Below are 14,388 nucleotides of genomic sequence, written 5' to 3' on the forward strand. Positions count from 1 at the left end.
TCACTTCACTGGTGATTAGATAAAACCCATTTGTCCAGAGGAGTCTCATGGACAATAACATCCTCTAAATTAGTCACTTCCGACGCAGGGCCAGAAGGGTGGGGGGCCCATCTGGATAAATATATAGCTCAAGGTCGCTGGAATTCGTCAGAGATCCAGCAGTCCTCTAACTGGAAAGAATTGAATGCGGTTTATTATGCCTTGAATTTTTCCCTTCCCCAGCTCCGAGGATCTCATATCAGAATCCTGTCAGACAACACGACGGTCATCGCATATTTAAATCGTCAAGGCGGAACGCGATCTGAAAGTCTGATGTCTTCAGCAGCAAACATCTTCGACTTAGCAGAACTCAATTTTCTATCACTCACAGCTCTCCACATCAGAGGTATAGAAAACTCAAAGGCCGACTATCTAAGTCGCCACACGCTACGCCAGGGAGAATGGACCCTCAATCCTCAAATATTCAGAAACATAGTGGACATGTGGGGTCTTCCGCAGATAGATTTATTTGCAACCAGGAACAACACACAGGTACGGGCATTCGCTTCCTTGAATGTGGCAGACAATCCAGACATGATAGACTCGCTCCAGTATCCGTGGGACTACGATCTGGCATATGCTTTCCCACCAATGATGCTGATCCCATTGGTCATCAAAAAGATAAGGGAGGAGAAAGCAAGAGTAATATTGATAGCACCATTTTGGCCAAAGAGGCCCTGGTTCTCCTGTCTTCGAGCGATGTCAGTCTGCGATCCCTGGATTCTGCCAATGACATCAGACCTACTGTCTCAGGGTCCATTCTACCATCCACAAGTAAAGGGCCTCCACCTTACGGCGTGGAACTTGAGAGGTTAATATACAGCAGAGTATGGAGAAAATTCCTTAATTTCTACATAAAACCCTTCTCTACTAAGGTGCCTATTAAAGCTATCCTAGAATTTCAACAAAAAGGCCTTGCGCTGGGCTTATCAGTCAATACCCTAAGAGTTCAGGTGTCTGCCTTAGGAGCCCTTTATAGTGCTAACATAGCTGGTGACAGGTGGATAGCAAGATTTATTAGAGCATGTGAAAGATGTACACCAGTGCATATTCCACGTTTACCACCCTGGGACTTGAATCTGGTCCTTGATGCGTTGACTGAACCTCCCTTTGAGCCCTTACATTCTATCTCTCTGAAGAATATTACATATAAGGTAGCCCTATTGATAGCCTTGACCTCTGCCAGAAGAGTGGGAGACAGCCAGGCTCTCTCTATAGACCCTTCATTCTTAATGACATACCAGGACAGGGTAGTTCTCAAACCAGATCCATCATATCTCCCCAAAGTAGCAACAAACTACCATAGATCTCAGGAGATTTTTCTGCCTTCCTTTTATGACAATCCGTCAAATCCAGAGGAAGAGAAACTACATATGTTGGATGTGAAAAGAACAATCTTAAAATATATAGAGATAACCCAGTCCTGCAGACAGAGTAGGGCTCTGTTTGTATCTTTTCAGGGTCACCGAAAAGGCCACAGGGTCACAAAAGCTACCTTGTCCCGGTGGATCAAAGAGGCTATCCATCTTGCATACTTGTCAAAAGGCAAAGATCCTCCAGAGGGAGTAAAGGAGCATTCAGCTCGAGCCGTATCATCCTCGTGGGCGGAGAATAAAGACATCTCAATCGAGCTCATATGTAAGGTCGCAACCTGGTCGTCACCCTCGACTTTCTATAGACATTATAGACTTGATCTATCTTCTGCATCTGACTTGGCATTCGGGAGAGCAGTCCTTAGTACGGTGATCCCACCCAGGTGAAGGTTCTCTGAAAATCTCTCATTGTGGGTGCTGTCGTGGTGAAAGGTAAAAAGCCGGATTACTTACCGGTAATGCCCTTTTAATGAGCCACGACAGCACCCTGTCACTTCCCACCCTAATTAATTATGTATAGTTATATATACAGGCTATTCTCATGGGTGATTATAGATAACATACAAACAAATTGCGGATATATACTAATTTAACAACGGCGGTTCCTCTCGTACTCTGAAAAACAACTGAGGAGGAGAGGGGGACCGCCCTTTTATCTCTGTATGTTTCCTGTTCCTATGGGCGGGTCCCTCTCTCATTGTGGGTGCTGTCGTGGCTCATTAATATGGCATTACCGGTAAGTAATCTGGCTTTTTGTGTTTGAATTTGTGGGTCACTGCTTCTTCACTGCGTACGATGCTACTGCAGCTTTACAACATACATAACTAGAGAAATAGACAACACCTTTTTAAGTAGTGATGAGCGAACATGCTCAGAGAATGTGTTATCCAAGTATGTGCGTGTGCTAACTGGGTGTCTTCAGTGTGCTCGAAAAATATGCTCCAGTCCCTGCAGCTGCATGTCTCATGGCTGTTCGACGGCAGCAACACATGCAGGGATTGTCTAACAAACAGGAAATGCTTGTGCGTGTTGTGACTGTCGAACGGCCGTGGAAACTTGAACATATTTTTCGACACTCGGTTAGCACACGAGCATGCACATGTTCGCTCATCACTAATCATAAAAGATGTTGTCTATTTATTTCTTTCTTTCTTTTTTTTTAAATCACATGGCTAAAAACAAATGTAAAAAAGTAACATTCACCACACACAGCTCCCTTTCTAATACTTCATACTTCCCCCTCAATATAGAGGAAATAATCAATTCTTGCTGCTGCAGTGACCTGCAGGAGTCAGTGATTGGCGGCAGCTGATCACATATCCCTGAGTCCAGTGGTCATCAGCACATTAGCCAGTAGATATGGATGGGGGAAAGGAAAGTATCAGAGCAGAAATAAAAAGTGAGGTTACATTTTTTCAGGTGTAAAAAAAAGTGTCAATGATTAAGAGATTGGTTTATTAAAAAAAAAAAAAAAAAAGTTTAAAAATGGAATAATTCTTTTAATTTGGGGAATGAGTGCTGCACAGTTTTTTGCTACTACTTTCAGTGCCTGCACAGTGGTGACACATATTCAATCCTGCCAGCACTAAGAAGGATTCTGACATAATATACATCACCCTGTTCTGGTTGAATGATCTTTTACACCTAAGTGATTGCAGGGGATGCCCAAATCCATTCTACCCTCCTAGTAGCAAGCACTGCCGCTGGGAGATGCCGGCTAAGTGGTGCTCAGTACAGAGAGTTGGTAGAGGAATAGGGATATGCAATCCAGCACTTTGCATCCAACACTGAAAGAGCGCATTATTATTATTTTTTTTTACATCCTTCAATATTGGAAAAGGGGAGTTTACTACTAGCAAAAATGTTTTTGGCTAACTGTCACCAAGGCTACCGGAAGACAGTGATAAAACAGTACTAAGGTAGGGCTGCAGCACCATGAAGCACTGTAGGCCATCTGCTTTAACCCTTTCATGACCCAGCCTATTTTGACCTTAATGACCTGGCCGTTTTTTGCAATTCTGACCAGTGTCCCTTTATGAGGTAATAACTCAGGAACGCTTCAACAGATCGTAGCGGTTCTGAGACTGTTTTTTCATGACATATTGGCTTCACGTTAGTGGTAAATTAAGGTCGATAATTTTTGCGTTTATTTGTGGAAAAAAATGGAAATTTGGCTAAAATTTTGAAAATTTCACTATTTTCAAATTTTGAATTTTTATTCTGTTAAACGAGAGTTATGTGACACAAAATAGTTAATAAATAACATTACCCACATGTATACTTTACATTAGCACAATTTTGGAAACAAAAATTTTTTTTGCTAGGAAGTTATAAGGGTTAAAATTTGACCAGCGATTTCTCATTTTTACAGCAAAATTTACAAAACCATTTTTTTTAGGGCCCACCTCACATTTGAAGTCAGTTTGAGGGGTATATCTATATGGCTGAAAATACCCAAAAGTGACACCATTCTAAAAACTGCACCCCTCAAGGTGCTCAAAACCACATTCAAGAAGTTTGTTAACCCTTCAGGTGCTTCACAGCAGCAGAAGCAACATGGAAGGAAAAAATGAACATTTAACTTTTTAGTCACAAAAATGACCTTTCAAAACAATTTTTTTTATTTTTCCAAGGGTAAAAAGAGAAACTGGACCATGAAAGTTGTTGTCCAATTTGTCCTGAGTACGCCAATACCTCATATGTGGGGGGAGGAACCACTGTCAGGGTGCACGACAGGGCTCGGAAGGGAAGGAGCGCCATTTGACTTTTTCAATGAAAAATTGGCTCCAATCTTTAGCGGACACCATGTCGCGTTTGGAGAGCCCCTGTGTGCCTAAAGATTGGAGCTCCCCCACAAGTGACCCCATTTTGAAAACTAGACCCACCAAGGAGCTTATCTAGATGCATAGTGAGCACTTTGAACGCCCAGGTGCTTCACAAATTGATCCGTAAAAATGAAAAAGTACTTTTCACAAAAAATTTCTTTTAGCCTCAATTTGTTCATTTCCACATGGGCAACAGGATAAAATGGATCCTAAAATGTATTGGGCAATTTCTCCTGAGTACAGTGATACCTCACATGTGTGGGTAAACCACTGTTTGGGCACACGGCAGGGTTCGGAAGGGAAGGAGCGCCATTTGACTTTTTGAATGAAAAATTGGCTCCAATCGTTAGCGGACACCATGTCGCGTTTGGAGAGCCCCTGTGTGCCTAAATATTGGAGCTCCCCCACATATGACCCCATTTTGGAAAGTAGACCTCCCATGGAACTAATCTAGATGTGCGGTGACCACTTTAAGCCCCCAAGTGCTTCACAGAAGTTTATTGGAGTTATTGGAGTTAACCCTTTCACCCGATCTGCAGGGACGTGATCATTCTGTGACACAGCATATGCTTCACAGGTCGGATTGGCACCGACTTTCATGACGCATACACTGTGTCACAAGTCGGGAAGGGGTTGTTCCTTTTCAATTCCATTTCTCCCTTGGCTGCAGTTTGCTGTAAGAAACAGCTAACTGTGCCGCACTCACATTCCCAGGGTCCACTAGGAAGTCTCCGCCGCTGCTCCCGATGTCTGTGACGTCAACACGTCAAACTGCACAGCAGCCAATCAGTGAGCTCCATGGCTTTAGCGAGACATTCCCGTGTAGGCAGAACGCCATCTTCAGGGTCACTGAGCAGACTGATTGGCTGCCTAGCTGTTGACGTGACATCAGTGCCATAGCCAATGGCAGACATTGTGAGCAGTGGAGGAAACTCAAAGGTGGACAGCACGTTTTATTTTTTTTTATAGCAAACTGCAGCGAGGATAGAAATGTAATTGAAAGTGAACAACCCCTTTAATGCTTAATGGTTTCATAGAGCAAAGAAAGACAATTAGGCTGTCCGATTACTATGGAACATTCTCATGATAACAGAATTACTGACATTGCTTATTATAATCATGCCTTTATGTGAGAATACATAGTTTGATAGACTGTACAATACTCATAGTAGCAGGAATCAAATCCAAACTGTCCAGTAATATCTACCGGTGAGCCAGCATATATTTCAATATAAATTAAAAATAAGCAACAGGATGGAGTCCCTTGTTTAATTAATATATGCAATAATCTGATTTATGTAGATGTACTCAGTAATCGGACACTATACATTTCCTGTTATTATTATAAGATTTGACCCCGTTGGTAAACTTTATTACATAGAAAAACTACTGATAAATAAAAGTTTGGTGAGATAAAAATATATTCCTAAAGGAAAACTATCTTTAGAGAATGACCTATTGTTTAAATCCGGTTTTTCCATTTTTTTACATGTCACAATTTATATTATAAATAAACAATTTACACACTGGTCACTGGGTCTTTTTTAGACTCCCAACTTCCTGTTGTTTCAGGAAATGTACATAGCCACAATGATCAGATCCCGACCTCATCTTTTGTAAGGAAATGTCTAATGGGCCTGTGCAGTGACGTAGATGGAGGGGCGCGCAGGGGCGGCTGTGGCATCACCTAGTGGATCCTGTGTAATCAGCTGTATGTACCGGAGTAAAAGCACACCATACACAGTAAGTGGACAAAGGTTAGACAGCCATTCCAATGCACAAGAATGCTTGTCCCACTATGCGCTCCTGTGTTCTCTATGAGAACCACTACCAGGTTTACCTGGCTTTGGTTTATCTCTGGCAGTCCAAAATTGGACATGTAGAGTCCAAATTATTCGGGACTCCCATACACATACAGCTCTCGCTAAAACCCGTCCATATTGTCGCATTTAGCTGACATTAGCCTAATTTGTAGGCGTGGTGGAATGGCTCTCTTTACCTGTGGAAAAGGCAAGGACACCTCCCTGGTTTGGCCTTGACCAGCACACACATTTGCCCACCTTTTTGGAGGGGGTTTACATTTTGTTCCTCCTACTGCTGTTGCATTGGTCAGATGTAGGCTGTTTTTTTTAACAGATGTATTCTTAGTGTCAGCCTACAGGTGGCAGCATTAACCCATGGCTCCATTGTCCGCCAATGAAGCATTCGAGAAAAAAAAAACAATTTAGCTTTTTTTTTTTTTTTTTTTTTTAAACACCGTATTCATTGCATGGTAAAAAAAAAATGACTTGTCAGCATGATTCTCCAGGTCAGTAATTACAGAGATACAAACTTGCGCTTTCCAAGACTTGTATTGTTTTCAGTCAATGACGCTGTATGAGGGCTAGTAACTTTCGTCACAATGTGTTTTTTGCTAACACTATCTGTCTTGATTGCTTCTTATTACATTTTGCTTGCAGAGTTGTTCAATTTTTTTTTTACTCATTATGGCACAGAAATACCAAATATGTGTATTTTATTTATTTTTAATGGGAAAGGGGGATTAAAACTTTTAAAACCTTTTTTTTTCTCGTACTTTGTATTTTATTTTGTAGTCCCCTTAGGGGACTTGAACCTGTGATTGTCAAAACATTTGTACTATACAGTGCAAAACAACAGTATTGGAGTGTATAGTAAAAATCAGTCTCCTGTGAACACTAGCCACAGACTTGTCTTCCTGGCAGTTAAGGGTCCATCAGCAGACTACTGGATGTCATGCCATAGCAAGCCATTATGGACAGACAGCGACATTTACATTGGAGAGCAGAGCTCAGCTCCACGCGATGCTGCCAGAGGCAGATGATGGCTGTATTACATAACCATTATCTGCAGAGCTAAAGTTCATTACAGTGTTGTTAATAGTTTAATAGTGCAAATGTGCTAAACACTCCATTTAAAACTAAAAAAATTAAAATTATAGAAGAAAATGGACTCATTGCAAAGAACTGCACATTAATGGATCCATGGATATGTAAATGAGAATCTATGACTCTACATGCGATAATAAAGTGCACACATCAGACTATACTAAGAGTATAAGATGGGGGAAAAAAGGAGTGCTGTAAATCACTTACTCTTACAACCACAGTCCTCATCGATATTCTCTTTCTTAACTTCACAGACCTCCAATTTCACATTTACATCAGAAAGAGAGCAGTGCATTGGTTTTTCCTCAGAGTCTTTGTCTTTCAAATCCTCGGCATTTTGCTTTAAGAGGCCAGAAAGCATTTCTCCAGTTTTTTGTTTAGACTCGAAAGAGTCTTTATCATCTAGGAGTTGGGCTGTACAATTTTCCTCTGAACTTGAAACATCAGTTTGCACACCTAAATCTTTCACTTTGTGCTCATCACCACATTCTTCTATGGGAAGTTCCTTCATGTCATCTAACTCCTTTTGCCATTTTACAATTGGGTCATCCTTAATTTCCTGGAGTTCAGACCCCCATTCCTCTTTTTCCTCCACTGGGAGATTACAATTTGAGTTTTGAGGACTTTCCCCAATGATATCACAGCTTTTTTCTTCATTAAGACTAGTGCTCAAACCTGAAGGCTCTTCATAAGTTTTGTCCAGAAATTCAAATTCTAAACTTAAGGACTGATCTGCAGATTGGTCAAGGTTTGTACAAAAATGATTATCATTTAGAGTCTCTGAGTCTTTTTCTCCAATCTTTGGAGTCTGTGGTTGTTCTTCATCTCCTGCAGATAAACTGAGATGACTATGATTGCTGTTAAATGGTTTGTCTAATGTATCTTGTCCTTCTAAAGGATCACATTCTTGTCCATTGCTCCCCAGGAAGCAGTCTCTAGATACTGGCTCCTCTTCTGGTGTTAAATTTCCTTCTTTGGTCTTACTTAGAGTGTAATCAGTTGGTGCACTCTTTTCCATGCCCATGAAGCTTGCAACGAGCGAGGTCTGGTCATTGGTGCCAGCTTGCAGAAGAGAGCTGTTACATGCCTTCTCACCGTACATCATGCACATAAGAGAGTCGGGTAGAGAACACTCATCTTGGCTGTTGGACATCATATCACCAACTTGACAGATTAAATTTTCACAGGAAAGATCCTGGGGGCTGCACATTCGACTTTCAATTGGCTCATCCACAGCTTCAGCCTTAATTCCAGTCTCGGCCTCTGTCTTTGCAGCCTCATTTGTTCCTTCCATGTGACAAGGAGAAGCTTCAAATACTTTAGAAGCCATCTGGTAATGACAACACATGTTCTCATCACCATTTTTCTTGTGCTGAGAATAATTTCTGTATGCATCCAAGAAGGAAAGTTGAGGATCATTCATGATGTAGTAATCCGTACGGCTAAGTCCATGTTTGGCCGTACCTATTAAAAGATCTCTATCGTGTTTGCCACATTCCCACCACACAGGAAGATACAAACTAGGCCTACACAGCTTCAGACGCTCAGGAAGTTGTGGATGCCTCAACACTTGCTCTCTGACTTTTCTTAGAAGTTCTATACGATACAAGGTTCTTGCAGCACGCTCTTCTGTTATTGGGTCCAGAAAGAGAGAGGGATCAGCTGAACCTAATTATAAAAAATGTAAAAAAAAAAAAAAAAGGGAAAAAATAAAACACAAGTGGTTATATTTCATTTTCTTAAATTTAGGGATTATCCTACAGAAATAATAGAAAAATTCTGTTCTAACAAGAAGCGAGAGTAGACCTTACCGTCATCCTTTCTGAGTGGGAGACGGCAGACATTTCTACACATGGCTACAAAGCTATGGAAATATTTTTCTAGGCTCTCATCGGTCTTCTTGTCAAGGCGAGACAATGATCTAAACTGCATCCAATCAAAGCACTTCTTGTCTGGGTCATATATTACTCCAAAAGAGGACACCGTTCTGTAGAAGTCAGCTTGTTCTCTTCTGGTCCACCTAAGAAATGAAGACACGGCATGTATGGCTAATCCCAGGCACATTTAATTAAGATGAATTATGGGTGTTCCCCCTGGAAATGCATTAAAAACAATCACAACTAAGTCTGCAATTACCCTTTACTAGTGTGTTTGCTATTACAGCCTGATATGACCTGCAGTAATTGTGCAGTGTCAGATTATGCAGGGACAATGCCCACTGACAAAAAGTGAAGGATAACATTTAGTTCTCAATGTATTCATATATTTCCAGAAGGAGTAGCAGAAGAAAGGCACACCGGAGTTCTAACAAAATGTGCTTAAGTATGGTTATTTCATACAGAATGGCAGTTAACAAATAATAAAAAAAAGGATAAATACAAATACACATATAAATACCTCTTCTGCATTTCTTTCATAATTGGATCCATCTCGGCTCTTCTGACCATTTCTTCTTGAAGCCAATAGCTGTGACTTGTGGGAGCCAAAATCTCTGGCCGTGCCAACTCCTTCCGGTTACACCGCTGATATACAGTAATGAGTCTACGAAGTCTTGCTGTCAGTGCAGATGCAACAGGCCATAACAATCTGTCTGACTCAGGGCTATCCTGGGCTTCAGAGAACATGGAAAATATTAGCAGCAGCATGGCTGGACATTTTATATTGTCATGTGATGTAAGGAAAGTGATTTGCAAGCTAAAGTTGCCCCTATAGAAAATGATGCTGAGGGGAATAAGAAGGACCACGGATGTTGTATTTGAACATTAGATCTTATTGTTTTCAGCTTAGTCAAATATGTCACAATGTGGCTTTCTTTAGTCCAAGGGCAATTGTGGGTGCTGCTTTTGTGTTGTTATAGGCTTACAAACATAAGAAAAGTGATATTTATGTGCAAAATGAGATGAAAAATGAATGTTGCATGAGGTCATTGTTTCTAGGTGTATTGATAAAACAGTGGGAAATGTTAACATTTGATGCTTACACCCCATGGAAAACAGAGGCACACTTGACAGAGCCAGGGGTACACATGTATTAGTTAGACTGGTGGATTAGCAATTGGCCAATGGAGTGTTAGACTGACAGCTGATGAAAACGTATGGTTAGCTTCAGATATAATCTCTCTGGCATTCATGACTATATGAAATTATGTAAATGCTATTATCACATGTTCATGTTAGATGCTCACCTGGATTACTCTCTTCATCTGTCTGCTCCACATTGTTGGTACTGGGATTTGTTTCCACCTAGTCACCAAAAACCAATCAAGGAAAGGTTAAATACATTTAACAAGTTGTCAAGTTGCTTGCGAGTTTCTTCCAAATAGTTTTTCCATACCAAAATGAAAAAAATGACATGGGCTTGTTTCTTACCTCTTGCTGATGCTCTTGTTTACTGTCACTATTTTCTTCTTTTTCTCCACCACTCCTTAATAAAAAAATAAAATATAAATTTGTTGTTTTATGCAGATTTTGATGGTGTCAGGAAAATTGCCAAACTTCAACCAATACTGTATTCCTTAGGGGTTTTGCAGCCGATGCCCAGCACTCAGCATGGCCCCCACTCCAGAGGTCTCTGCAACCGTTATGTGACTCTGTCTCTAGTGCAGGAATCCTGCTTCATTTACTTTAAAGGGAACCTGTCACCCCGTTTTTTCAGATTGAGCTAAAAATACTGTTAAATAGGGCCTGCGCTGTGCGTTACAATAGTGTATGTAGTGTACCCTGATTCCCCACCTATGCTGCGAAATACATTACCAAAGTTGCCGTTTTCGCCTGTCAATCAGGCTGGTCAGGTCAGGTGGGCGTGGTGACATCGCTCTTTTCTTCCCCAGCTTTCCGTTGGTGGCGTAGTGGTGTGCGCATGTCCAAGTTCCGAATCCACTGCGCGCACGTGAAGAAACAGCACGCGATCTGCGCTATTACCCCTGTCATCGGTGGGGGCGGCCATCTTCCTGGGGCCGCGCGTGCGCAGATGGAGTGCTCTGCTGCACGGGGCTTCAGGAAAATGGCCGCGGGATGCCGCGCGTGCGCAGATGGAGATCGCGGCGGCCATTTTCCCAAAGCCGTGACAGGGGTAATAGTGCAGATCGCGCGCTGTTTCTTCACGTGCGCGCAGTGGATTCGGAACTTGGACATGCGCACACCACTACGCCACCAACGGAAAGCTGGGGAAGAAAAGAGCGATGTCACCACGCCCACCTGACCTGACCAGCCTGATTGACAGGCGAAAACGGCGACTTTGGTAATGTATTTCGCAGCATAGGTGGGGAATCAGGGTACACTACATACACTATTGTAACGCACAGCGCAGGCCCTATTTAACAGTATTTTTTATCTCAATCTGAAAAAACGGGGTGACAGGTTCCCTTTAAATGACTGATGTGAAGTGCCAGGCACAGTCAAGGGGTCCTTTTACTATACAGACAGGATCCCAGGAGTCAGATCTCTCCTGATCATATTGGATAGTACATCCAAAGGATAGGCCAAAAGCAGAAAATCTCAGAAAAAAACCATTTCATGTAACCTTTAAATTAGATTGAACACACTGTAAAGCAACTTTAACTATTTCTGTGATTCCTTACCGTTCCGCTACATCAGGAGCCACATCATTAACTCCATCAGCTGATAATGAATTCTTATCGGGCATCCCCACCTTCTCTAGAAAGCAAAGGGCTGGATCTGCTCTCATGGCACAGTATCGTTCATAACCTAAAAAGAGACGAAAAAACAACATACCATAAAAGGCAATACAGTACAAAAAACACCATACCATAAAAGGCAATACAGTACAAAAAACACCATACCATAAAAGGCCATACAGTACAAAAAACAACATACCATAAAAGGCCATAGAGTACGAAAAACAATATACCGTAAAAGGCCATACAGTACAAAAAACAACATACCGTAAAAGGCCATACAGTACAAAAAACAACATACCATAAAAGGCCATAAAGTACGAAAAACAACATACCATAAAAGGCCATACAGTACAAAAAAACAACATGCAGTGCATAATTACAGACCATGTATATGTTGAGGAGCGCAATAAGATCAAATACTTAATTAGCCTCAAGACATAAGAGATTGAGAGAAGCGACCCATAACGTGTATTGTTTAACCTTACATAAGCTTTCTCAGATCAAAGTAAGACACTAAAGATGGCTGCCATTTCCTGTTTCACCACACCATGTGCTGATATCCAAGATGATCAGTGGGACACTAAAGATGGCTGCCATTTCCTGTTTCACCACACCATGTGCTGATATCCAAGATGACGCCCACCCTGATGACCTCATGGATCTGCCCACAGTGACGCCCACCTTGATGACCTCATGCACCAACCCACCCTGATGACCTCATGGATCCGCCCATGGACTTGCTCATTGCCCAACACACTAACCAATGGAATACATCCAATCACTCCCATTTTAGAGCTAACCGAGCCCCCCTTACAGGGGTTATATAAACCTGTGTTCTGACTAAATAAAGACCTTGGAGCTGAGCCATAGATTGATCAAGGAGAGTTTACATCTGACTGTGTGTTATCGGATGTTATTTCTTTAGTGCGCACCTGATCAATATCCATTAGGCCAGGAGTAGGCAACTGGAGTGAACATTTCTTAATTGTTCAACCTAACATATTTGGCGCCCAACGTGGGGCCAGCAGAGGAAGAGCCCTGAACCCTGAGGACTGGCGAGTGGAACAGCAGGACGCGCTGAATACCCTGAACCTGGAGACTGATCACCTCCTTATCAGAACACGGTAAGTTATCACCTGTAGTCTTTATTTGTGTCCTTCGGGGTATCCTTTGGAGATTGCCTGACCGTGTACGGTTTTCGCGGTATCTGTAAGACGGCAGAAGGGTCTCTCCGATGTTGGTCATTTAATTGCAAGAACCGTCACGTTTTAGTTGCCTACTGCCTGTTACGTGTTGTGAAGAGGGGAGATGACTCGTAGTTAGGAGAGCAAGTGGATTTTTCAGCGTTTAAAAAAAAAATTCTTGTCTGTGGTACAGTACACGGTTGTCGCCTGTGATACGATTTTCAGTTCTGTGTAGGAGAAATTAGGACCTGGAGTGAATTGACTCGGCCTAGTAGAGGCCCGTTAACTTGGAGTGAGATGACTCAGTTCGAGTCTAATAAATTTAGTTTTGCCTTGTGACTTGGAGTGAATTGACTCAGCACAGGGCCTGGTAATTTAGGAGTAATTTGATTAAGTAAGGAATAATTGATTTGTAAAGTACGAAACACGGAAGTCAGAAAGGGACCATGTGACAAGAAGGAATAGGAAGTGTGTGCTGCAGACTCAATTCTCTTTAGAATCTCAGGTTTGAGTCATCTCCCCCATCTTATTGTTTGTTTGGTGTTTGTTATCTTGAGATATATATATATATTATATATATAGAAAGATGGAGAAAGTAATGCAGTTCTGCCATATTGGCACTAAGCCAAATTCAGATGGCAAGTTAGACCCGTGTACATTAGTGGCGACTCGTGAAGGGAAGAGTCATGTTAAACAATGTAAAAAGCTCATGAAGTTGTGTGGAATGCCAGAAGGGGGTAGGTTACAGCCCCTGGAGTGGAAGATTGTCTTGAAAAAAAAAAAAAGGTAATGGTTTGTTGTCTACTGCTAGGGCATGCCATTTTGTGGATGGCAAATGTGTTAATGCTGGCAGCAGCCATTTTGTGGATGGAAAATGTGCTAATTCTAATGGTAGCCATTTTGTGGATGGCAAATGTGTTAATTCTGATGGCAGCAGCCATTTTGTGGATGGCAAATGTGTTAATTCTGATAGCAGCCATTTTGTGGATGGGCCATGTGCTTATTCTGATGGCAGCAGCCATTTTGTTGACGGCAAATGTAATTCTGGCGGCAGCCATTTTGTGGATGGCAAAAGTGTTAATTCTAACGACGGCCATTTTGTGGATGGCAAATGTAATTCTGGCGACAGTCATTTTGTGGATGGCAAATGTAATTCTGACGGTGGCCATTTTGTGGATGGCAAATGTAATTCTGGCAGTGGCCATTTTGTGGATGACAAATGTGCTACTCCTGGTGGTTAGACTAAGGCTAAATACCACATCACTAAATCCTTGTTACCAGTAATGACCACTAACGGCCAATACTATATTCCTTCGGGAAGTGAACAGGCTTTACCCATGTTTCCTGTCTCAGTGGTGCCCAGTGGGGCACCGACCCTTTCCCCTATCACTCCTGTCGTGAATCCAGCAATCCTCCTACCTG

The 14,388-nt window shown here is 42.0% G+C and overlaps 1 protein-coding gene across 3 annotated transcripts in view; it reads right to left on the bottom strand.

The window, feature by feature from the left end:
* CHD6 (chromodomain helicase DNA binding protein 6) overlaps positions 1-14,388 on the bottom strand; it is a 252,579-nt gene that overhangs the window by 26,495 nt on the left and 211,696 nt on the right. For all 3 annotated transcript variants that reach the window (XM_069751935.1, XM_069751934.1, XM_069751936.1), the window contains exons 26-31: positions 11,723-11,849; positions 10,512-10,566; positions 10,328-10,385; positions 9,541-9,754; positions 8,955-9,163; positions 7,351-8,811 (exon numbers count right to left, since the gene is read on the bottom strand). In XM_069751935.1, the coding sequence (XP_069608036.1) occupies positions 7,351-8,811; positions 8,955-9,163; positions 9,541-9,754; positions 10,328-10,385; positions 10,512-10,566; positions 11,723-11,849 (2,124 nt within the window). The remainder of the gene's footprint in view (positions 1-7,350; positions 8,812-8,954; positions 9,164-9,540; positions 9,755-10,327; positions 10,386-10,511; positions 10,567-11,722; positions 11,850-14,388) is intronic.

Source organism: Ranitomeya imitator, chromosome 2, assembly GCF_032444005.1.
Source record: "Ranitomeya imitator isolate aRanImi1 chromosome 2, aRanImi1.pri, whole genome shotgun sequence".
Taxonomy (NCBI): Eukaryota; Metazoa; Chordata; class Amphibia; order Anura; family Dendrobatidae; genus Ranitomeya; species Ranitomeya imitator.